General features: G+C 47.5%; 1 protein-coding gene across 3 annotated transcripts in view; it reads right to left on the bottom strand.

Annotated features, from left to right (window-relative positions):
• Window positions 1-1,501: 1,501 nt before the first annotated feature.
• NSMF (NMDA receptor synaptonuclear signaling and neuronal migration factor) overlaps window positions 1,502-24,880 on the bottom strand; it is a 69,053-nt gene continuing 45,674 nt past the window's right edge. For all 3 annotated transcript variants that reach the window (XM_044992853.1, XM_044992854.1, XM_044992855.1), the window contains 10 exons: window positions 22,818-22,870; window positions 20,021-20,110; window positions 17,545-17,666; window positions 16,011-16,094; window positions 15,164-15,197; window positions 14,746-14,816; window positions 11,279-11,358; window positions 10,008-10,110; window positions 8,242-8,317; window positions 1,502-4,106 (listed from right to left, as the gene is read on the bottom strand). In XM_044992853.1, coding sequence (XP_044848788.1) covers window positions 4,009-4,106; window positions 8,242-8,317; window positions 10,008-10,110; window positions 11,279-11,358; window positions 14,746-14,816; window positions 15,164-15,197; window positions 16,011-16,094; window positions 17,545-17,666; window positions 20,021-20,110; window positions 22,818-22,870 — 811 coding nt within the window. In that variant the 3' untranslated portion in view covers window positions 1,502-4,008. The remainder of the gene's footprint in view (window positions 4,107-8,241; window positions 8,318-10,007; window positions 10,111-11,278; window positions 11,359-14,745; window positions 14,817-15,163; window positions 15,198-16,010; window positions 16,095-17,544; window positions 17,667-20,020; window positions 20,111-22,817; window positions 22,871-24,880) is intronic.

Genomic DNA, 24,880 nt, shown 5'->3' with positions numbered 1-24,880 from the left:
TCTGCCATGTACATTGGCCAAACCGGACAGTCTCTACGTAAAAGAATAAATCGACAAATCTGACATCAGGAATCATAACGCTCAAAAACCAGTAGGAGAACACTTCAATCTCTCTGGCTACTCAGTAACAGACTTAAAGAGGGCAATTTTGCAACAGAAACGCTTCAAAAACAGACTCCAACGAGAAACTGCTGAACTTGAATTAATATGCAAACTAGATACTATCAATTTAGGCTTAAATAGAGACTGGGAATGCCTGAGCCATTACACACATTACACACATTGAATCTATTTCCTCATGTTAAGTATCCTCACACCTTCTTGTCAAACTGTCTTAAATGGGCCATCTTGATTATCACTACAAAAGTTTTTTTCTCCTGCTGACAATAACTCATCTTAATTAATTAGCCTCTTAGAGTTGGTTGGGCAACTCCCACCTTTTCATGTTCTGTATATATATCTCCTCACTATATGTTCCATTCTATGCGTCCGATGAAGTGGGCTGTAGCCCATGAAAGCTTATGCTGAAATAAATGTATTAGTCTCTAAGGTGCCACAAGGACTCCTGTTCTTTTTGCAGATACAGACTGACACGGCTGCTACTCTGAAACCACTATAAACAGAGTTGCACTACATTTATTAGAAGTGGGCTCCACCAAAAGTTTCAAATAGCAATTATAAATAAGAGTACTGTTAGAAAGGGGACTAATTTGGGGAACAGATTGCATGGCTTAATACAGCTTTATAGCTAAAAAAAAAGTAAACTGAAAAGAACCATTTTATAGGTGCAATGGCACACTCTAGGATGCGAACATCAGTCAGTAAACATACCTCCGGTATCTCATCGTGCTGCAATGGGTACACAACAGAGCATGACAGTACAAGGCCTATGCACTACCCAAAACCCATTCCATAGAGCTTAGGTGGGCTTGAAGTGGTGCATAGAACTGAAGCTGGCCCTCTGCACAGGGTGGATTTCACCGTGTGTGCGTATGATATACTGACTGATGAATGCAGGCCCCACTGTGTGCAACTGCTGACATGTTGGTTCCAATGGAAGGTGTCACATTCTATGTGTTTTCCTCTAAAGCCTAAATAGCTATAAAGTTTTTCTTCATCCTATACTCTGCTGACTCCTTCCTGTTTCATCAGGCATTCTAAAGGATCAGCCAGCTAGAAGTGGATTAAAACACAATTTCTTCCTTTCAAAATTAACTTGCAAAGTGATATTAGCACAAAAGGTTTTAAATAGTTGATAGGCAGGAGGTATAAAATCCCCATAATGTCCTCCCAGTTATAGCTTTTAGAACATTTTTTCATCCCTTTAGTCAAATGATCACTGCAAATACAAGAATCTGCTCATGTCATAATAATATAAAACTACATGGGATGGATCTTTGGAAAAGAGAGAAATGCATTCATTATTTTCAATATACTACACTATACAGTCAATTGGACCAGTAAAACAGTCTGAAACAGTCATTCAAACTCACATCTCCACATAGAATAGGTTATGCAACTGTACAGTCTACCTTTCCACTGCAACTCTAGTTCTAGAAGTGCTCAATCATAATAGATATACAATAGTTATACAGATAAATTACCAAAGTGTATATATTAAAGGCCCTTTCAGAGTCACATAGTATTTTCACAATGCTACATTTATGCTATCACATTCACTGAAGTGGGGCTTTACTTGAGACGAGAGAGCATTTTATCATTCTTCACTTAACATTGTAAGCAACAACCCAAATCATGAAAGCAACCTGGAAAGTGACAGAATCAAATATGGATGCGTTTTTGCATCAACATCTTAATGCTGTCACTGTCATTTCATTTCTAGGCTGTCGTAGAATATCCAACTCACACGTCCTCCTGACGCAGCAGAGAGGTGATCACATGCCAAATGTTAGTTCAGTGACATATAGCTTTAAAAACATTTGCTGTGACATTTTCTTCCAAAGCCACCGTAGTGATGCCAAGAATCCTTTTAGTCTGAAAATCTGAGCATAAATCAACTAGAAAAAGAATTGTGCCCCCAATGCCCAGCAGCTAGCAGAGCATCCTGATGGCCGCCTGGAGAAGCAGAGCAATGTGCTCACCTTTCTCAAGCTGGGACCATGTCATTCGCAAGCAGATATTGATGAATTATTTGCTTCGGCATGGTGATTTCTAATGATCGGAAACTGTCTCTCCCTCTCCCCCACTACTAACTGTACGTGGATTATTTCATAAAGATTTGACATAAAAGGTCATTAATGTACATGGGTCAGCAGTTTTAGCCAGTGCCCTGCTCCCTAGTATTACTACAACACATGGGCAGGAAAGAGAAAGGGGATTTTCCACAGATCAGAACTAACTTTTTTTTTTTAAACAATTCAAAAGAAGGTTTATACATATTTTTTTCCTGCACTGCACAGCCAGATACTTTTACAAATGAACACATCAGGAGCCCAAGCTAACCCTCCATGGTTATTCTCCTGTATATTTTACCTCTCTGAAAGAGAAAGGGTATAATCGCCCCAAATGGCCAGGGTGACCTGTGCAGACTGCAATAATATTTAGCCTCTAGACATTCAGGAGACTAGAAGACTAAAAAAAAGTCAAGATATTCCACAGTATGTCCTTAAAGATATTCAGCACAAATCCAGATTCAAAAACCATAGCTGCTCACAAATGAGAGCTATATAAGCTGTTTGTCTCAGACAAAGAGGATTTGGAAGGGAAAGCTGAGAACTACAAACGGCTCAATAGATTGCTGGAAAAAATTGTGGTTTGTAAGTCAACTGGCAACTAGATGAACGTGGGAAAGATTCAAAATGCTACTAACCAATGCTACATACTTCAAGAAGTATTTCATTCTATTAATTCAAACACCTAAACCTCCTCGGAGGATTTCTCATTCTCAAATAATCTTCTGTTCCATCCTGCAGTCTGCAAGAAGAACTCACCTTTCTAAAATGTAGCAATATACTGTGAACAATTAACATGGCTATTAATTTCTACTTCATTATTATATCTTAATGAAACTGACCAAGATTCCACTCAGTCATGTACTGTATTTCTAACCTAAACTTTCAGCAAAACTAAAACCATACAGTTTTGCAAGTAGCAAAGATAAAGTAACAAAGTTGTGTCTAACTGGAGGGGCAATATACATTCATAAGAACACATACAATTAGTGTAACACAGGTACTCTGAAATTAAAAATAAAACCAAAACCAAACAGGACTGATCAATGCAGCAGACATGCAGGGTCTGCTAAGTAACATTAAAATCATATTGCTGGTGATTAAATATGTCTACAGAAGATATATTACGATTTCGAATATATTTTCAAGCAGACTAAAAAATACCTCATCTATTGATTATTGATGTGTTATTTGTAACTAATTAAATATTGGGAGGGTTTTCCCCTCTGTGTATAAAAATTGCACTTCTTTTCTATTAAACCAAAATATGTTAAACTTTAATTCTGTATTTCAGTGTGTATTGACATTAGGTTGCTGAACTTTGCCGGTCAAAGCTTGCAGGATTAAGTATGGCATTCCTTGCCTTCCAACATCCCTAGCACAGCAAAGATTGCCGCTAGGGAGCGCCCATCAGCACAATGTCCTTCCCGCGCTGGGCTTCAAGTCACTGCTTTACTATAGTGCAAGGATTGTTTGTTTTATTTTTTTTATAAGAAAACCTGAGCTTTAAATGTCTTTAAAAGGACCTGGAATTGATTCTGGCCCATCATGACCTGAAACAGCTCAGTCCTGCAAGGAAATTTCCCATTTGACACAGCTCCCTCTGAGAGACAAAGGCTCTGCGGGCGGAGTCAGACCATTCCTCTTCAAGTCTCTGTCTTTACTCAAAAGCCTTTTGTCCTGACAGCCCGTCCTTCCATCCCTTCAGCACTGCTGCCTCCTGCAGGGCTCCCCGTGCCAATGAAAAAAGTCTCTGCCACAAGCATGACTTGTGAGACACTGGTGATCACTCTCCTCATGAAATAACTTCTCCAGCTCATAAAATGTCATCATAATCCAACAGTTTGGAATGCTGGCGAGTCTTCCAGAGGCGATAAAGACGGAAGTCAAAGTAAGTTTCAATCATTTGCTTCCCTAGGATGAGAACCAAAACAAAGCACAGAGGTTACCCCAGAGATGCATTGGGCAGAGCAGAGACCAAGCAGCCTGCAGCAGCCAAAAAGATCGATTCTCCCTGTTTCATGGATGCGCACAGGAGAGTCTGTCTGTGAGTCTCATGTAGGGACACTGCTGACAGCTGTCACTCACTCAGGGCATCACTTGCCCCATCTGAAAGTAACCATAAAAGGTGTTGCCTTGACAACCCCCAAAATGGGTGATCATATTATTCATACTCAACACTGGAGAGCCCAAGCAATAGCAAGGCAGACCCCCCCTAACAGCCTGCCAGTGTGTGCCCATCCGCACCCAGAAGGTGAAATACAGCTCTGTCTCCATGTCCCATTCTGTTCTTGGCCTCTCTGCACAGACTGCCAGCAAAGGTGACAATCAGTGGCTGCTGAGAGTCACAGTACAACTCACTCCAGCTCTGGGAGACACTAGCTAGGATGACGGCAGGGAACACGCCACTGGCCTACTGGGAAGTTATGGACCAAAAGAAGGTACAGTCAGACCTGTCAGACAGTAACAGAGGCCCTTCTCCTTCATGCTTATGAGATCTCCAATCTCCATGGCTGCAGTGGGTTTGATAAGGCAAAAGATCACTTTAGCTACCCAGATCTGTCTTTTGCCAAAGTGAAAAGTTCAGCAGAACACTTTGGGGGAAAACGTGGACTTGGGTGGTTTCGCTACTGGTGTGAATCCTTTTTGCACCTGCTTGACTGAAGTATTTCACTAGGACAGTCACTTTACAGAAATCCTGCAAATGGAGGTGGCCAGTGTAGCTTCACAAAACCCAACCCCCCACAAAGCAGAAGAAAAACAAACAATTCTAGATTCTAAAAAGCAAAACAGAGGGAGGGACTTTTCTCTTTTACAGCTGATTAAGGTCAGTTTGAGATGTCTGCATGACAGGTAGCCAGGGATTAAAGTGGTTACATTATGTGTCCTAGATTTATTGAGATGAAAAAATTGCAATGCAGTCTCAAGCCTTGCTCTCCTGCAGAGCCAAGAACCGCTCTGCTGGGCACCACATACAACATTTATTGTTTGCAGAAAGCACAATCTTTTCTGTTGAATTGATACAATTAACTCTCTGCACAAGGCCATGCACCACTGCATGGTTTTGTTGTGGATCTTAGGTATGCACTTTGAAAATGCAAGGCCCCTCTTGGCAAAATGCTGAGGATTCTCAACTCAAGTCAGTGGGAGCTGAGGATGATCTTGTTAAGGTCAAACGGGGTGAGGGTGCTCAGCTTTTTGCAGATTGTCTATTCCTCCATGCTGCAGTAACACAAATAAATAGATCTAAAATATGCGGACACAGTACCACATGGTAAATTATTAGTTACATTAGGGAAGATGGGGATCAGTACAAAAATTGTAAGGTGGACAAAGAACTGGCTAAAGGGGAGAAGGCAACAGGGTATGCTGAAAGATGAAGTATCGGACTGGAGGGAGGTGACTAGTAGAGTTCCTCAAGGATCAGTCTTTGGACCAATCTTATTCAATATTTTTATTAATGACCATGGCACAAAGAGTAGGAGTGTGCTAATAAAATTTGCTGAAGGTTGGGAAGCGTCAATATAGAGGAGGATCAGCTTTTTTTGCAGGAAGATCTGAATAACCTTGAAGACTGGAGTGGCAAAAATGGGATGAAATTCAATAGTACACATTGCAAGGTCATGCACTTAGGGTCTAATAAGAATTTCTGCTACAGGAGGAGGAGAGAGAGCTGGGTGTTGGGTCAATCACAAGACTACTATGAGCCACCTATGTCATGCAGCTGGACAAAAGGCAAATGCAATCCTTGGATGTATCAAGCAAGGCATACCCAGTAAAGACAGAGATGTATTAATGCCATCATACAAGGCACTGGTAAGACTTTGTTTGGAATACTCTGTACAATTCTGGTCACCCAAGTTCAAGAAAGATGAATGTGAACTAGAACAGGAGCAGAGAAGAACTACTATGATCAGGGGGATGGAGGGCCTATTTTATCAGAGGAGACTGGAAGAGCTTGGCTTGTTCAGTCTAGCAAAAGGAAGACTGAGGGGCATATGATTGCTCTCTCTAAATACAGTGGGAGTAAATTGAGGGGGGAAGGGATAACTCAGTGGTTTGAGCATTGGCCTGCTAAACCCAGGGTTGTGAGTTCAGTCCCTGAGGGGGCCATTTAGGGATTTGGGGCAAAAATCTATCTGGGGATTGGTCCTGCTTTGAGCAGAGGGTTGGACTAGATACCTCCTGAGGTCCCTTCCAACCCTGATAGTCTATGATTAAATACCAGGGAGGGTGAAGAGCTACTTAAGCTAAAGGACAGTATTGGCACAAGAACAACTGGATATGAACTGTCCATGAACAAATTCAGGCCGCAAATTAGAAGATGGTTTCTAACCATCAGAGGGAGGAGGTTCTGGAACTGACTTCTAATAGTAGTTGTGGGGGCAAAGAACTTAATTAGGTTTAAGAAAGAGCTGGACAAAATTTATGAGTGAAATTGTATGATGTGGTTGCTTGCAATGGGGGGTAGGGCTCAGCAGCCCTGGTTTTCAGCCAGCCACCATCAGGGGTTAGGAAGGAATTTTTCCACCCTCAGTGCAATCTGATTTATTTTAAACCTTCTTCTGCTGAAGCATCTGAGATGGCGACATCTGGAGATGGACACTGGACAGGAAGCACCAGGGCTCTGAGATGGCATCAAACATTCTCTCTTGCAGGTGCTTGGCTGGCTGATTCTTGCTTACATACTCAGGGTCTAACTGATTGCTATATGGGGGGGTTGCCTTCCTCTGCAGCATATGGGTGCGGGGCACTTGCCATGATTATCTGGGTGTCTCTCACTCAAGCACTGGTGCACCTCAGTCCCTGCTATTCTCTGCCTGTGGCACAGAAGTCTAGTCTCCTGGGGGCTGGACTATTGGGTCTTGCTTCAGTCGATGGGTTGAGTGTGCGGGTGCTGGGAGGTGTCAATGGCCTGGGATATCCAGGAGGTCAGACTAGATGATTTGATGGTCCCTTCTGATCTTAATCGCTATGATTCTGGCAATGGCAAACCACAGTGGATAACTTCAGCAAGGACAACAATGAATCCCTTGTATTTATGACTGGTTAAACTGTGAAAATCTACCAAACAGAGCAGGTGGATAGAAGCCACAAGCCAGATATTAACCATACAAGGAAAGAAACAGTGTCTACAGCCTCTAAAGTCTTTCAAATTACAGACAAGAAGAGACTATGAAAAAATGATTCACACTCAGCTCTCCTGTTAGCATGGGCAGTCTGTTCAGAACTAGTGCTGTTGTTTAGCATCCTCTGGAGGAGAAATACTCACATGCATCATTAAGGAAAAGATTCTACTCTCAGATGTGCATGTGCTTCTCTCCTATTGACCTCAGCATGCTCTGGTAACTTACCGAATCTCCTAAGCTACCTCTGCCCAGAAAGGTCAGTATTAGTTCCACGTAGAACTGGGCAACATTTTTTTAAAGAAAAGTTTATTTGAGAAAAAATGAAGTTTCTGCTGACTTGAAACTATTTGCAAATTTGACACAAAACTTCAGTCAGTCACAAACCAGCCAGAGAAAGAGGTTCTGCTTTCCCACCCCTTAAGCCCAGTGGCTAGGGCACTCACTTCATGTAGGAGCTCAAGATTCAAGTCCCTGCTTTGGCACAGACCTGAAATGGACTTCTTTTGAGTCACCAAACATTTTGAAAATTTCAGATTCGATTCAACCCAAACTGATTTTTTTTTCAATTGTTTGGAACTGCCATCAAACCAAAACATCAATTATTAGCTCAGCTCCTGTTACAGGCCCTTTTTGTTGATCTGCATTAGCTCTGGAGAGCGCTGTCCAGCTACAAACGCAATGATGGGTACAACTGAAAGGCAAATAAGGGGAGGAAATGTGAAAGGGGAAAAGCCGGACCAGGAGGAATTCACCATACAAATCAGTGATAAGGTCATTACAAAGAGGGGAAGGTTTCAGTGGCTTGGCTTTTTGGGGCAGGGCTTCCGGAAGTTGAAGAGAGCGTCTTTGTGAAAGGGGCCCATGGAGGAGGCAGTGAAGCTGGAGTAGCACACCCTCGCATTTATAGCAGAAGAAATTACCTTGAGCTGAAAGTTCCAGTGGCGACTCAAAGACGACCCTATAAGGATTCATTAGGTTTTTCAGATTCTGAAATAGCTGAAATGAGACGAGATTTAAAAGTTAGTAGCTGGCACTCCAGGTGCTTCACATTAAACTGATGGGCAGGCAGGGGCAATGGGGAACGAGAGAACTCAGCACTCTTCAGAGCAGTCAGACTCAAATCCTTGGGTCAGCCCCGTCAGGAGAACAGCTGGCTCCCAGCCTGGTCGCTAGGCCACCCAGCAAGCTCAGCGAGTCTTCTCCAAATGGCCATGCTTCCTGATTGGGCAGGGGGCCAGCAGCCTGCTACTTGAGCCTTGCAGTGGCAGCAGCAGAGTGGCTGCTCAAAGCATGCCATGCGGCACCTGTGCTGGCTTCCACTTCCTTCTCTAGCTCTTGCTCTAGCCCCTGCTTCCAACCCGATTCCTGTCCATCCCAGTCTATGCCTTGCCTCCTTGCCCTGTCCTTTGGCTTGGCTTCTCGCCCCTGACTCTGGTGCCACCCTCCGACCGGTAGGTGACTCCTGGATCTATGCTCACTATTATGCTGAACTGCCACCACAACCACTAGGCAAGGTCCTGCTCCACCCATGCCCCAGCAGCTCACAGCTCCTGTGCTGGACAACAGGAGCCAGCGCACACAACCACTGGAAGAATCCTGCCTATAAGGAGCAGCTGAATACGGCTGTGAGTTAGGTGCCCAACTCCCATTGACCCTACTTCCCTTTGAATATCCCAGGCTAACCCGATCAGCCCTTTTGGTTATTGGTAGGGACAAAAGGTGGAAAAACCTCACTAGACAGTAGCACTGCTGAAAAGGGCGTGTGTGTTATAGTGGATCACAAACTGAATATGAGCCACCAATGTGATGCAGTTGTGAAAAGAGCTAATATTCTTGGGTGTATTAGCAGGTAATTGTCCCACTCAGCATGGGTGAGGTCTCAGCTGGAGTATTGTGTCCAGTTCTGAGCACCTGACCTATGGTCATGTTTAGTCTTGAGAAAGGAAGACTGAGGGGGGACCTGACAACCCTCTTCAAATAGGTTAAGGGTTGTTATAAGGAGGAGAGTGATTAATTGTTTTCCACATCCACTAAAGGTAGGACAAGGAGTAATGGGCCTAATCTGCAGCAAGGGAGATTTCAGCAAGGTTAGTTATTAGGGAAAACTTTCTATCTAGAAGGCTAGTTAAGCACTGGAATAGACTTCCCAGGGCGGTTGTGGAATCCCTGCCACTAGAGGTTTTTAAGAACACATTGGACAGACACCTGTCAGGGATGGGCTATGTTTATTTGGTCCTGCCTCAGCACAGGGGCTGGACGTGATGATGTCTCGGGATCCCTTCCAGCCCAACATTTCTATGATTCTCTGATCTTTGTCTATGGCTGCAAGGAAGGGTCTTATGTTCCCATTCGTCACTTTTCCTGAAAGGCACTCACAGGCCAAACTGAACAGTCCCTTCCTGCCTATCTCCCACCTCTAGTACCCCTTCCTGCCTATCTACTGTATGGCCCACAGGGTGGCTTATCCTTTCAAAGACACACACTAGCCGAACTACTCTCTTCATGAGGTGAGATGTGCAGCACGTGTCTGCAAAGCAGGAAAATCCTTAGAGAAGAGGGGCTGGGAAAAGGGCAACATGCCCCTCAATATTATAGGGGAAAGCCCTTCAATCAAATATCCCAACTCTGTGCCACACCAGCTGGCCTGCCCACAGAGAGCTTCTGGCCATGGCCAAGGGCCACCTACCTTCTCCCCATTGGGGTTTCCCAGAACGTAGCAGCCCATGATGTGAATGACATTTGGCTCAGGGTTGATTTTGCTCATCAGTCGGCTCAGCCGCTTCCAGAAGCTGGAAGTAATAGGAGGAAACAAAATTACCATTTAAAATCCACCCCCTCTGCTGAGTCAGGCACCCTGGCATTGGACACATGTTGTTCAGGGAGACCAAAGTGGGACCACCCTGGAGGAGACACAAGTCTCTCTCCCTGAGCTCATTTGCAAGATTTTCCATGGAAATCTCCCCGCCTCACCTGTTCCATGCACGTAAGGTGGGCTGAACCGGTCTGCAGCAGCACAGGGCACCTGCACTCACATGTGGTGGGTTGTTGATGCTCTACCAGGATGGCACAGTGCTGAGCTCCCAAAGCAGAGCTTGGTCAGCTGATTGTTGTGAATAATACTTGCTGCAAGCATTGGCATTTCGCCCCATAGAATAATTCTTTGACCACTCACCCTCAGCTCTGCCTCTGCCAAGCAGGGCAGTACAGCTGGACTCCTCTTCCCTCAATACTGGTCCCAAACCTTTTAAATTTTACATCTTCATAGTTGCCAGGGTTTTTAAATACACTTTCCTTAAACCTTTTCCCTTCTGATTTCCTCTTTTCTCCCCTTCTCCCATTCCTGACAATTGTGCTGCATGATATTACCAGCACTGACATTTTAAAAAAGACAATGTAGCATCGGTTCATGCTGAGGGCAATAAAGCAGCCGAAAGTGGCTGTAGAGAGTAAAGGCCCAGACAGAGAACCCCAGTCGACAAAGTGAGAGACTCGAGGAGCTCACGCTCGTCTGCTTAACAAAGAGAAGGTTAAGGGCTGACTTGGACACACCTAGCTAGCTACGTGGGGAAGGGCTATTTGATAATGGGCTCTTCAGTCTAGCAGACAAAAGTGTGACAAGATTCAATAGCTGGAAGCTGAAGCCAGACAAATCCAGACTGGAACTACGGTGTACATTGCAATAGTGAGGGGAATTAGCCATTGGGACAATTTCCCAAGGGTCATGGTTGATCTCCATCACTGACAATATTTAATTCAAGATGGGATGTTTTTCTAAAAGCTCTGCTCTAGTTCAAACAGGAATTCATGCAGGGCGGTTTTCTGGCCCATATTACGCAGGAGGTCAGACTAGATTATCACAATGAATATATGAATAAAACTTTAGCCTACCCACCCCCGTTTACATTAAATAGACCAGAGAAAGGGCACCCAGGCTTGGGAAATAACAAAGCGACTCACAGGATCATATCTTCCTCCTTCTCCACTTTGGCAAAGGTGGCAACTTTATTCTTCAACAAATATAAGTGGCCAGGACCTCCCTGCATGGAGAAGAGAGAGAGAGACGGTAGCACACCACGCTGCCCTGGCCTCAGAGAAATGGACTGGCTTTTCCCATCTCCAGTGACTAGGCTTCTGTGGGACTGTTTGAGAAGCACTGGAGGTGGAGGAGGCAGAGCAGACACTCTCCAGTCTGTGACACTAAAATCACAAAGCAGGTTGAATTTGCTCCAGGCAGATGGATAAACAGCCCTGGCCTCCACTTCTCGTCTTACGTGGGATCTTAGCCTCAGAGGTGCTGGTTAGCTGACTGGCAAATATAGTGGTCAGGGTCAGCTGTGTGGCTCACGGATGTGCAGCATTCTGACCCTATGGTGCTGAAGAATTCAAAGGGCACCTGTATCCATGTAATAAATAAGTTTTCACTCGGTCCTTACTCAGAAAAAACTCCCATTGACTTCAATTGACATTTTCTTGAGTAACAACTGAGTGAAAACTCAGCAAAGGCTTCAGGATTTGGCACAATCTGCCCAGGAGCAGCATGGGAGGCAGTCTGAATCCCCAGATCTCTCCCTGTAGATGGCCAGCCAGCTGGGAATGGAGCCCTGGCTCAGCCTACATTACACCCCTCCCCTCTGGAGCACCAGACATCCCTAGGGGAGCCATTAGAGAGCCATCCTCGTGCTCCGGACAGTGCCGGGGCTACAGCTCTGCCCAGCTCTTACACGGACACATGCAGGGGGGAAGGCTCCTTATGGCCACTGCTTCCCCATTGTGAACCTGCAGCACAGCTGCACAGAATCCTGCCCTGAATTTGGTGTGAACTTGGTCACGTTTTCCGCTGCTGTCTCATGTGAGCACCACCCCTGGGTTCCGGGAGCACGACTGCTACATTAGGGATTGCTAAATAATTTTCAGCTTTCAGGTTGTCCACAAACTGTTCGCTTAGAATATTCCCTCTTTGCTATGCATGAGTGATTGGTTGCCTAAATCACATGGTATTGTTTCTTCTTCCTGACTGGATGACTCAAACGGCTGAGACAGGAGAATAGTGAATGGCAACAGATGCAGTTCCCAGTATGAATTTTCAGCCAAATAGCCTTATGTGACAGACCCAGAGCAGTAGGGTACAGGAGTCTGGTAGAGGGCAAATATACTGGTCACTGGATGAGTAGTTTTCTGTTCCCTGAGTGACCAGAGCAGGGCTGCACTAGAGTAATCAGGAACCTGCTAGAACCGATTAAGGCAGCCAGGCTGATTAGAACACCTGCAGCCAATCAAGGCAGCTAATCAGGGCACCTGGGTTTAAAAAGGAGCTCACTCCAGTCAGGCGGGGGGAGCCAGAGGAGAGGAAGTGTGTGTGAGGAGCTGAGAGTGAGAGGCACAAGGAGCTGAGAGGGTGAGGGTGTAGCTGCTGGAGGACTGAGAAGTACAAGCACTATCAGACACCAGGAGGAAGGTCCTGTGGTGAGGATAAAGAAGGTGTTTGGAGGAGGCCAGGGGGAAGTAGCCCAGGGAGTTGTAGCTGTCGTGCAGCTGTTACAGGAGGCACTATAGACAGCTGCAATCCACAGGGCCCTGGGCTGGAACCCGGAGTAGAGGGTGGGCCTGGGTTCCCCCCAAACCTCCCGACTCCTGATCAGACACAGGAGAAGTTGACCCAGACTATGGGGAAGATCACTGAGGTGAGCAAATCTGCCAAAAAGCGCAGGACCCACCAACATAGAGGAGGAACTTTGTCACACTTAACACTTAAATTCTTGTAAGTTTTAAAATATATAAAACATTTTCCCCAGTAGCCACCCCTATACTTTTGAATAGTAAACAGGATACCCCCACAGATCATAGCAAACTGAACTCTGAACTTTATTCATGCACATGGGGGGAGGGATAGCTCAGTGGTTTGAGCATTGGCCTGCTAAACCCAGCATTGTGAGTTCAATCCTTAAGGGGGCCACTTACAGATCTGGGATGAAAATTGGTCCTGCTAGTGAAGGCAGGGGGCTGGACTCAATGACCTTTCAAGGTCCCTTCCAGTTCTAGGAGATTGGTATATCTCCAATTATTATATTTTCTTATATTTATAATCAGAGTGAACTATTTAGCCAGCTCTGCTCTTGAAAGACCCAATAACATTTCTGGATTAAAATCTTCACAGTGTAAATATGAAGATTGGGGAATAATAAGGGAGACCAAGAAATTCATCTCACTTGGAAACTTTATCTGAACATTCAGGGATATTTCCCATCAAGAAGGATGTTGATAAATTGGAGAGAGGTCAGAGAGGAGCCAGGAGAATGATGAAAGGATTAGAAAACTTGCCTTAGAGTGATAGACTCGGGGAGCTCAATCTATTTAGCTTAACAAAGAGAACATGGGGAACAAATATTTGATAATGGGCTCTTCAATCTAGCAGACAAAGGTGTAACATGAGCCAATGGCTGGAAGTTGAAGCCAGACAATTCAGACTGGAAATAAGGCCTACATTTTTAACAGTCAGAGTAATTAACTATTGGAACAATTTATCAAGGGTTGAGTTGGATTCTCCATCACTGGCCATTTTAAAATCAAGACTGGATGTTTCTCTAAAAGATCTTTTGGGGAGCTTCTCTGGCCTCTGTTACACAGGAGGTCAGACTAGATTATGACAATGGTCCCTTCTGGCCTTGGAATCTATGAATCTATCTAGTAACCAAGTGCAGCCTACATAAAAATGATAAAGCCATTGAATCACTGACTGGTATTGCTGCTTTAAGGATCTCTGATGGTGTGGGGTAGGGAAATGATAGGCAAACAGAGGCCAGGAGGCATGGAAAACCATCATTACTCTAATTGTAGAAGACACATTTATATGGATTGTGAGAAAATCCACAGTTATGTCAGCAAGGATTAAAAACAAAAATCTCAAAAGTTTGGTTGGATTGCAACATTCCTGCTCCAGGGCATGAGAAGACTCAGCAGAAACCTCTCTTTGGGCAAGTCACTCCATAACTGCTCACGGCAAGGTCTGGTGCTGGCCATTGGCAGGGACAGAAACCCTGGCCTCATCCAGTATAGAAGTTCCTATGTTCTTGTATTAACGCATACTGCAGGATGCTTTATGAAAGTAATCAATAACTATCAAGCTCCAAATCCCTGCCCCTTTGTCTGTGAGCTTCCTTCTGAAGTCAGATTGCGTGGATTTGCTAGAAAGCTGTTGAAAAGCTGCCAAACCCTGCATTTGCTGCACTAAACCAAACGTCCTTTGCTGCCATCACAGCAAGCTGAGGATGCTCAGAGGTCAGCAAATGGGAATTTAAAGATGTGATTGCTTTAATAAAAGCCTGCTACAGGCTGGCTTTGGAATATTGTTTTCTGGAGTTAATTTGTTCCTGGAGAAAATATTGGCTTTTAACAAAGTGCCAAGGGCCCCAATGCCTTTCACGTACCTGACAGAAAATCAGCATCTTCCAAATCTTGCAGCCTTTCTGATAAATGTTAAGCTTCTTCTCTATTTCCTCTGCAGAAAACAATGAAGGGAAGAGACGTGAGCCACACAGAAGGTGAAACACTGGCTCTTCTACAGAGATTTTCACTGGCTCTCATTTGTGTTTATTCTGTAAAACATCATGGGCCTGACTTTCAGAGGCTCTGAACACCCACAGGCCCCACTGATTTCAAAACAGGCCCCAGATTTTAAAACTTTGGGAGTCAGGAATCCATAGTTTTTCCCAATGGAGGCTGGATATGATAGAACACTGGATTACAATGAAAACCCCCATGCACTCAGCTGCTGGAGAGCTCCCTGTTACTGTTCACATGAAACTCTGAGTGGGGGAAAAGACAAAGAAAATAACACTCACGTACCTAGAATATCTTCAAAGGTGGCGTGTTCATGATCCTGGAACCGAACAGAAAGGATGTTTCAAACCTAGGTGCTGCTAGATACTCATCATTTAAAGAGATCTCCTCATGCGACAGAGAACAATGCTACACTACGTAAGCATGTAAGTTGAGATTCAATTAAACCAACTGGTGGTCTCAGTCAACATCACAAGCATCATTGCCCTTATGTTAAGATCCATGTGTGAAAATAAACAAAAGCTTTGTAAGTTACAGGAAGTAGGTGGACTTCAAAAAGTAAATACTGCACATTGTTTGTGCGTTGAATAGGGAAATGTGTTGGGTGAGCCCAGGACTGAGGTCCACTGCAGAGATATGTGGAGTCCTGAACTGTCTAGGAACGGCTCAAATGCAGCAAAGAACGGTGTAGCCTTCCAACACACAGAGCTCTGCTAATGTGCCTCGGTCCTGACCTGCAACCTTGACTCTATTCAACTCCTGGTGTCACATAGCATGGACGATGTTCCTCAGTCCCAGCTCACAGCCCCCTTGTTATTCCAGTCCCAGGTCCCTAGACACATGCTTCTGATAGTGCCCCTCATCCTGTCCTACAGCCACCCCACTATTCCAGTCCTGGGCACCCCACAGAGCTCTGCCAATAAACCTGAATCCTGACCTAATATGTCTGCTGCCAAAATACTGGGCCTCTCTTGAGCAGGTATTTGCCAGCTTTGCTCAGTTGTGCGATCGTTCTTCTCAGATATTCTGATGCCATCTAGGGACTAGGATACAATCACTAAACTCATTTCCACATATGAGCCAACCCAACGTTCCAGTACCCAATGAACATGCAAAGAGCTAGGCTACTCACGTAGAGAATGGGGATGATGGAGGGGTCATCCCTGCGGATAATCGTTGGGATGTACTCAGCTTTGGGGACCTTGGAAGAAATAAGCTAGGAACAGAAATGAGAAATAGAAATGGGTCATGAGCAGAGACACAAAGGGACTGTGGGCAGGCACTGTACACTGGGAATGATGCTGTCTGCATCCTTATTCCATAAGAAGTCTCTGTAATCCCTCTGGATGCAAATATTTCTTCTTTCAGGTCAGAAATAAGCTGCTAAAAGAGGCTACAGTATTTCTATTCTCTCTCTGAACTGCAGAAAGCAAATAGAAGGGACCCTGGGCCCAGCTAGTCCCTCCATGTCTAGAAAACAGTGGTATGGCCTAAGACAGCCAAACACATTATGCAGTACGGTTCTGATTGCAGCAAGGGCCTTTGCTTAAAGGCACCCTCCTGACATGGCATCAACTAGACCGTCAAGCCAAAATTCATAACTGGTATCTGGGGAAAGCTGGGATTCCTCCCCCTGCTGGTAACTAAAGTGAAAGCCTGCTCAGCAGGAATATCCTGGCCACTCCTCCGCTAGGCCCCCTCTAGCCCCTGGGCTCCTTGACTGCTCACTTCATCAGCCTTTTGCATCCAGGCCGTAGCAAGGGAACAGCTCAGCAAGCCAGCCATCATCAGCACTGAGGGAGGCTAGTCAGCTGCACCAGTGAAATGTTAACTAAGGAAGTGCCTGGAGCATCAGCCCAGTGACAAAGCTCAGTGGGAGCACACCCCATCGTGGCTCTGCTGACAACTCAAGTCCCTCCTGACCTAGACCCAGGCAGTAAGTTAAAGAAGGATCGGGTCCCATATTTCCATTTCCTGTTAAACCTGTGGGGAGATGTCTTACCCTGACACCCCCACCCCTTGCACTAGGAAAAAAAATCTGCCTTGGTGGGGGGTGCCAGAGAAAGAATAAAATGGAGGCGTATACGGAGTTTTATCAACCCAATGGCAGGCCACAGCGGGGCCCATTCAGATGAAGCATCAGCAATGCCCTAATGGTGCTGCTGCCCAACTAGCCACTTGAGCAGGGGTCACACTCAGAGTTCTGTGCTCAGGTTTTGCTCAGTCAATTGTCATTTGCCTGCGTGAGGGCTAAGGAAGGACGTCAGATTTGACCCTACATAAGGACGTCACTAAACCAGACCAGCGAGAACAGGAGTAAAGAGGAGGGAAGGCTGAAGGGCCTAGCCTATAAGAATAGGTTAAAGTACACAAATGGCATCGTGGAGCTGCACTGTACAAGTCAAATGAGGAAGGGGGGGTGTTTCTAACTGCCAGCCCTGCACACTCTCCCTAGAATCTGAGAACCAAGCTGGATAATTTCCTTTCCATGCCTCATCACAAATGGCGTCCTCCCTTACCCCAAAGTAGCCCCAAGAGAGATCTGAAGAGCTGTGAGGCGGAACTGGAGGTTCTGCCCTTCTTCCATGAATATCCTAATCAGCAGCTGTGAAAAGATGAACGAGGTGCATGGGCAAGGGAGGGTGGGGGGTGGGAACAGCCCTCACCATTATTTTTGGTGGAATAAAGTCATCTCCATCACACGCCATAGCTTCAAGTTCCTTCTCTGTTTCCCAGTTCAAGTCAAAGTCATCATCCAGAGCATAGCAGTAGTCCTGAAGATCATGGCCTGCCAGACAACAGCGGGACAGAAGCATTATACCAGGCCACAGGGCTTCTTGCATTCTCCACCCCATCCTGTTGGCAGGGTGACTAACTTGTTCAATTTATCACACGCCACCAGACTTACAATCTTCATTCCCAAAGTGACGAGAGTCACCACAGGGACCGTTCCAAAGGGTTCAGTGCTTCACCCCTAATCTCCGGACCATTTAACCAGACAGATAACTGGGGGCCTGACTGCAACACATATAGCCAGAGCCACGCTGGCCTGAATGCAGCTAGCATGACTAAACGTAGCGGTGAAGCTGCAGCAGCATGGGCTGCAGCGCAGCCTGTACCAGCTCATCCAGGACCCTGGGAAATGACTCGGGTAACTAGCCCATGTTGGTGTCCGTGCTGCTGCAACGTCACTGCTCCAGGAACCCGAGCTAGCTTGATGAAAGCGAGTGTGGGTCTGTCTACACATGCTACAGTCCCACACCCTGACTGCAGTGCTGACATACCCTAAGAAAGAGCAATAATGCACAGAGCTCCCTTATTTCAGAGGCAGTTTGACGGCAGTGCTCCCTGGGACACAGAAGTGTTGCACTGCATTCAGTCACTCCGGAGTTACTCAGTCAGTGCTAGATTCAGCTCCACATGCTACCCAGACTGAGCTGGAATCCTGCGGTTCAAGAAATGATGGAGTTTGAACGGGCGAGTCGCAGGCAGGTTGTGGCAACATGGCACCCCAGGATTCAGAGTTTCTTGGCAGGTCAAAGAAACTCATCGGACTTTTAGGACCTGCCAAACTGTAATGGTGCAGCCCTCTAAAGTCACTGAGCAGCTGTCCCAGGAAAACCTAGCAGGCCTCAATCTGCTCCCATAAATCGCTGCCTCATGCTGTTTGATGCTCCTTGGGGAAAACATACTTCGAAATCAAAATAAAATAATAGCACACTAAAGGCTAAGAATGGTTCCTGAAGCCAGTGACTCAGGCACTGTTAAGCAATAGAATCACAGAATCATAGAATATCAGGGATGGAAGGGACCTCAGGAGGTATCTAATCCAGTGCTTCTCAAAGTGATGGTCCGAAGACTGGTGCCGGTCCGCGGCGAGTTTCCTCATAAGAGTGTCGAGTAGGATAATAATACGGCACCGGTCCCTGGCACATTGGAAAAAAAAAATTGCCGGTCCCCCACATCAGATAGCTTGAGAAGTACTGCTCTAGTCCAGCTCCCTGCTCAAAGCAGGACCAATCCCCAACTGAATCATCCCAGCCAGGGCTTCATCAAGCCTGACCTTAAAAACCTCTAAGGAAGGAGATTCCACCACCTCCCTAGGGAACCCATTCCAGTGCTTCACCACCCTCCTAGTGAGAAAGTTTTTCCTAATATCCAACCTAAACCTCCCCAGGCAAGAGAGCCAAGCCCCCAGTGCCAGCCAGAGGGTCAGTGACAGGTGCAGGGGAGAACATACCCCTTCTGAAATGCTCCCTTTCCATTAGTGGCTGAGATGGCTGGGGAAGGGGTGGAATTCAGACTGCCTGGGAACAATCAGGTCACGTTTTGAACCTGGTCCTTCTAGTGCTTTCCCCACCCACCCTCTCCCACAATGCCCTCTGGCTTTGGAGAGTTGGTTCCTTGCTTATTAGTTTAATGATTAAACAATATGATCCACCCTTAGAACAGCAAGGCCCAGGCCTACCCGACCATGAGAATAACTCCCCTAGCCTGGAACATGTCAGTGATCTATAAGAATCCAGGGGCTTGCAGTGGTTTCACCACATTCTGGACTATTTCTAACATGCTGAGGCAGAGAGAGGACACTGGGGATCCCTGGGGGTCTATGCAGGGCGTTTACACAGTGTGGGGCGGGTTACCTATGTGAAACCTCTGCAGGGCCATGGGAGACCAGGTCCCCCCAGTAGACCATCTCTGCTGTAAAACTTTAAATCCAGATTGGTTAACAGCTCTGCAGGTGGCACAAAGACACATCTCAAGGGTCACCTCTCCTGTGCTCCGAGTTCCTGCCAGCAGGCACTAGGTGTTGTGCCCCAGCCTGCTTCACTGTGATTGATTAACCCCTGGAGTGCTGATGGGTGTGAACATGGCAGTGCAGTGCAGTGGTTAGCCCTTATGGAACATGGGAAGTGGTGACAAGCCTATAGGCCACACTTTGTTGGGCATTCATTCTGCAACTAAAGAGCACCAGAGGTAAGGCTAGATGTGCATATGTGGAGTGTTAACTACTTCGCTCTAATGAAAGGAAGCAGTCACAGGGGGCCAGAAGGATGGACAGTTCACTCGTATGAGATTCCAATCAATGCCTTGGTTGGCAGCTTTGGCCATGGGAAGAAGCTCAAAGGGCTCAGAACTCACTTTCTCGAGAGTCATGGAAGGAATCAGCTTTGATGGGAGTTGGGTCGCTCCAGGACCTGCTGAAGCTTCTCTCTCGCCGCTCACCAAATGCTAGGATAAAACCAAACCGGGACATTAACAGACTCCAAGGCCACTGCTGCTCTGCCAGCAAAACACACAACACCCAGCAGGGTTCCATCAACGCTAAAGATCACAAACACACTTGCATATTTGTTCTTCCATGTGACAAACAAGTGCCCAGCCTATGGCTGATGGGATACAGGTGTCAATTTCTGCACACAAGTGTGTGCTGGCGAGTGAGACACAGAAGAGGAATTTGGTAATCTGCCCCTAAACATTATTGCTCAAACTTGAATTTATTAATTATAGTTCCAACATCTCCATGCACATGCACTATGAGAGTATGAGAAGATCTTTATTATTTGTTGGGGTGTTTTCCAAGATGTGGGGGCCTCCTTTGGGGGAGATGTAAAGGACTAGCTAGGAGGTAGAGGGACACATATAAGCCTCACAATTGTTCTGCAGCCTCAGCTTTCATTTTTAAAACATATCTCTTGAAAACATGACCTGAGTGTTATCTGCAATGTTGTCTGCCTGAGTCTGCAGAGAGCCTGAAACAATAGCTCTGAGATGAGGTGCCCCCATTCCATTTCAAAGGGGCCTAACTCGGATACCAGTAATGCCACTTCAGATGTCACCACTGTTCATTATTTACACTACTTGTCAAAGGAAATGTCTAGACTGCTATCAGGGGGCGTGACTGCAGTTTGATGTGACACACCCAGACTAGCTTTAATCTAGCTAGCTTGGGTGCCAAAGCAGCAAAGCCGCATCAGCGCAGGCTGGACCCTAGGTAATTTCCCGGGGGCCTTTGACAGTCTCATAGAGCCCACACTGAAGCGCATGTTGCTGTAGCTTCACTCCTCTGGTAAAAGCTAGGTTAAAGCTAGCTCAAGTATGTCAGCTCAAGTGGCAATCACTCGCCCGCTGCAGTTAGACATGCCCACAGTGTGTACAAAAGGAGAGGAAGGGTCAGACTGGGAAGACACACCCCTCTCCTAGGAGTGGTGGTTCATTCTCGGCAGGCATTGACCAGCAGCACGACAGCACCAAGCGGGAGCACAACTGGTATCACCTGCCTGAATGGGAGCTCAGCGATCGAGAGCTTAGTAAATCCTGGAGGACTGTGTGCAGCGCACTCGATTCTTACCCCAATGGCAATGGCCTCCCTGGACAAGGAGCAAACTGGACCAGGCCATGCAGGGGTGTCACACACGTGCTGGGCTGAGGGGTGAGCTGCCCTTGCTGATAGGGCTTGGGGGCTGGCAAGAGAAAAGTGTGGCAGCGTGACTGCAAAGGGCACTACTTCCCCAAGCGTCGTTCGACGTTCCCCTCTGCTGCTGACTAGCTCACCAGCCCCTAAGACCAGACACCCTCTTCTGCCTCTCCCTGGCCCCCATCTCCTCCCTTCCACACATGGCCCACTTGGTCATTCTCCTCACATCTCTTTTCCTACTCCACCCCTACCCATCTCACACCTCCCCATAAGGGGTTCTCCCTCTGGGTCCTGTTCTTGGAGGCACTGAAAGAAGCAGGTGATTCCCGGAACCTGGGCTCAGTAGTGGCAACAGCTGGGAGGGTGGGTAGGAAAGCAGCCTCCTCTGTGGGCCCAGTGCTGCTGGGCTCAGCGGTAGGGGAGAGGCAGAGAGAAGGTACCACAGGGCTCAGCACCGGCAGAAGGGATGGAGGAAGGAAGCTGGAAAGCAAGTCCTTGAGAGTCTGGGGTGTGGGGATTCATGGGCCCCTGCCGCCACGGTGCGTACAAATGGCCACTACTAGGGAAGGGGAGGGTGAAAGAAGGGGCCAGGAGTCTGTGCCCAGCTTCTGAGCTGCAAATCAGATTGCCTTGGTAATTACAGAGAGAACTGCTGGCCGCAGGACAGGGTCCTGGCCCATATGTCGGCCACCCTGTCTGTAGCCCTTACAGTCACCCTGCAGGCCCCATGGACAGAACTCTCTTTATTTAAGCGCAAACTGTCGCGCTCCCCAGCTGCCAGAGCCCACTAGTCACACTACAGTGGCAGAGTTGGGTTTTCCTCTTAGCTTAAATGTGGGCAGGCAGGAGGTGAGGGCAGCAGGTAGGGGGTGGGGAGCAGGATGGGAGGAGAGAGGTGGGAAAGGGACAGCTCAGCCCTGTGAAAACACAAAGCCTCCCGGGTTTGTAGCTATGCCCCATGAAGCAGTGAGAAGCCTGGCAGCCCTCATTACGCGCTGCATCTCTCTCAGAGCGACTTAATTAGGAGTCTAACCCTGTAGTGCAGTGCAGCCCTCTTATGTACCATCTCTAGCATTAGTGAGTACAGGAGCCACATGCACCCGCATCCCACACAGAGCTGGGGACCCCTCCTGACTGCTCCTGCATGGCCCTGACAACAACGTGGACTCTGCACGCTGGGACGCCTATCCAGTGAGGGGAAGGGGTCTATGTCACGTCACGCTGCCTGCTATGCTATGCTATGTCACGTCACACAGTTAAAGGCCAGTGTCATACATTGGTGTGTATGGAGGCTTGGGGGACCAGCTGGCCTCTTCTCTACACACAGCAGTGTGAGGGAGGAAAACCTCTTCTCAGCGCCTGTGCCAGGTGCTTTCCAGCCCTCTGCTTACAACAGACAGCAAAACAATGACTAATTACAGAGGAGTCTGGTTCCTCAGCTCTGTTCTCCAGCCCCATGTTCCATTGGCATTAACTCTCTGCCTCCCATCTCCCGGCCATGCCTTGTGGCTTCTTACTCACGTTGCGCTTTCACCCGGCGGCTCCCCACCATGCGCAAATGCTTCCGAAAATTCCTGAAAGAAAAGCAACACAAACCCAGTGATGAGCGCTGGGGTTAACAACCAACTGGCCCAAGCAGAAGCAGCGAGGGGAAGGTTCCCGTTTTCCAGGCATTTAAATGCAGTCACACAGGGCACAGCAGAACTCTCAGAGCAACTCCAGCTGCATTTGTTCAGTGGCCAGGGTGTGGCTTGTCTGCCAGCTGAGGGGAGTGGCTGTGTTCCCTTTCAATCCCTGTGCCACGGGGCTGCTGTGCATCAGCCATCCTCACGCAACCTCCTCCAGGCTGTTGCCTCCACTCTCCCTGATTCACACTTCCCCACCTACCTTCCCACGGCCCCAGAGCATGCTGCCCACCTTAGCTGGCAAAGGGCTCGAGGAGCTGTTAACTCTTCCCATCCACTTGGAAACCAAAGGCAGGTGTTCCACTCCTCCCTGCCCCAGACAGTACAGCAGGAGTGCAGAGGTCCTCGTCACCCCCCATGCTCGTGCCACACTCACAGCTCTGCCCATTCCCAAAGCACATTTGGGGGTGCTTCCAGTGCTGACATTCACTGACGTTAGTGACTTGAACGCTAGGCAGGCGGGTTCCTGCACTGACCCCCCAGGGGCCTCTTCCATCTGTAAATTCCACTCCAAGGTACAGGGCTCACTGATCTGGATTGCCCCCCGGAATGTGACCGTCATGAAGCAGGAAGGTTCCCCTGGGGCAGGTGTTTTGCCTCTACTTGCTAATAGTGCATCTCTCAACAGGTACCTTCCTGCCTTGGATTCACAGGCCAGGGGATGGGTGGAGACACAGAGGAAGCAGAGACCCCAGAGGGAAAGGATGCCGCAGGATGGCACCTTGATACATAGCAACTGCCCCCAGGAAATCACCCCAGACTCAGTTCGATACAAATCAGACTTGACTGTCAGCAGCTGCCCGGAGGATACAGCGCCACAGCCCCCGGCAGGGAGCCTCCCAGCCCAGGACAATAGTGGGGCTCACGCTGGCGCTCTAAATAGCTGTGTAGACAGCACTTTAGTTACAGCTCGAGTGGGGGCTGAGTTTGGGAGCCCAGCACCCTCCCCAGGCTTCAGAGTTCAAGCCCCAGCCTGAATCGCAACTTCAAAGCACTGTCTACACAGCCATTGTCAGGGCACTAGCATGAGCCCCACCAGACCACCTCTATCGGCCCAGGCTGGCAGCGTGCTGCCGCGGGCTGTGCAAATATACCCTGAGAGAGACCACGGCCGAGGCCCAAACACAGATGGAGCCCCGAGGGGACGCTGCACCATCTCTAGGTTCCCCGAGACTGACAGACTCACACCCACTCACCACAGTGGGAACTAAGCAGTATGTCAGAGCTGGCTCAAAGGGGACTCAGCTGGTGTAATTCATACATGTGGGATGGGGCAAAGAAAAGCCTCCATCCTACTTCAACTTGCTTCTCTATCTGGCTCCTTGGTGTGTAAATTACACTCATCTGGCACCTGGCAGGACTGATCAAATTTACCGGGAAGTCACAATATTCACTATCATGGGTCAGGCCACTGGCCCCTTTTAGATGGGTATCCGGTCCCCAGCTGAGACCTAGACTTGTGGCTTCCTAAACACATGCTGCCCCTGGCTATTGTGCAGTGCTCTAGATGGAGTGGGGGCAGGATTCCTTCCTGATCCCTGTGGCAACTGGCCAGTGCCCAGCCAGAGGTATCAGATCTGATTACAATTGAGACGTCAGCGTAACGTGTCATTCTTGAAAGGAAATGGGCACATTTCTGGAAGGGAGCCCAGTAAAATGCAGCTTTCAAACCTACATTGTACCAGGTTAATGATGAAATGTTTGCATTCCCCTGTTAGAGCTAACATGCTAATCTCAACCACCCAGGCTGCTGTAACCAGCTTTGGCATAAGCAAAACCATTCCCTGTCAAACGCTCCGCTCCTCTTGCAGGGTGGACCCAGCCCCGTGGGAACAGGGCTCTGCAGCATGAGAGCATTCTCTCACTGTGCTGAAAACAACAAGGACAGCATGGTCTGTC

Source organism: Mauremys mutica, chromosome 18, assembly GCF_020497125.1.
Source record: "Mauremys mutica isolate MM-2020 ecotype Southern chromosome 18, ASM2049712v1, whole genome shotgun sequence".
NCBI lineage: Eukaryota > Metazoa > Chordata > Testudines > Geoemydidae > Mauremys > Mauremys mutica.
The sequence above is the reverse complement of the archived record's forward strand: the minus strand, read 5'-3'. Positions and strand labels throughout refer to the sequence as shown.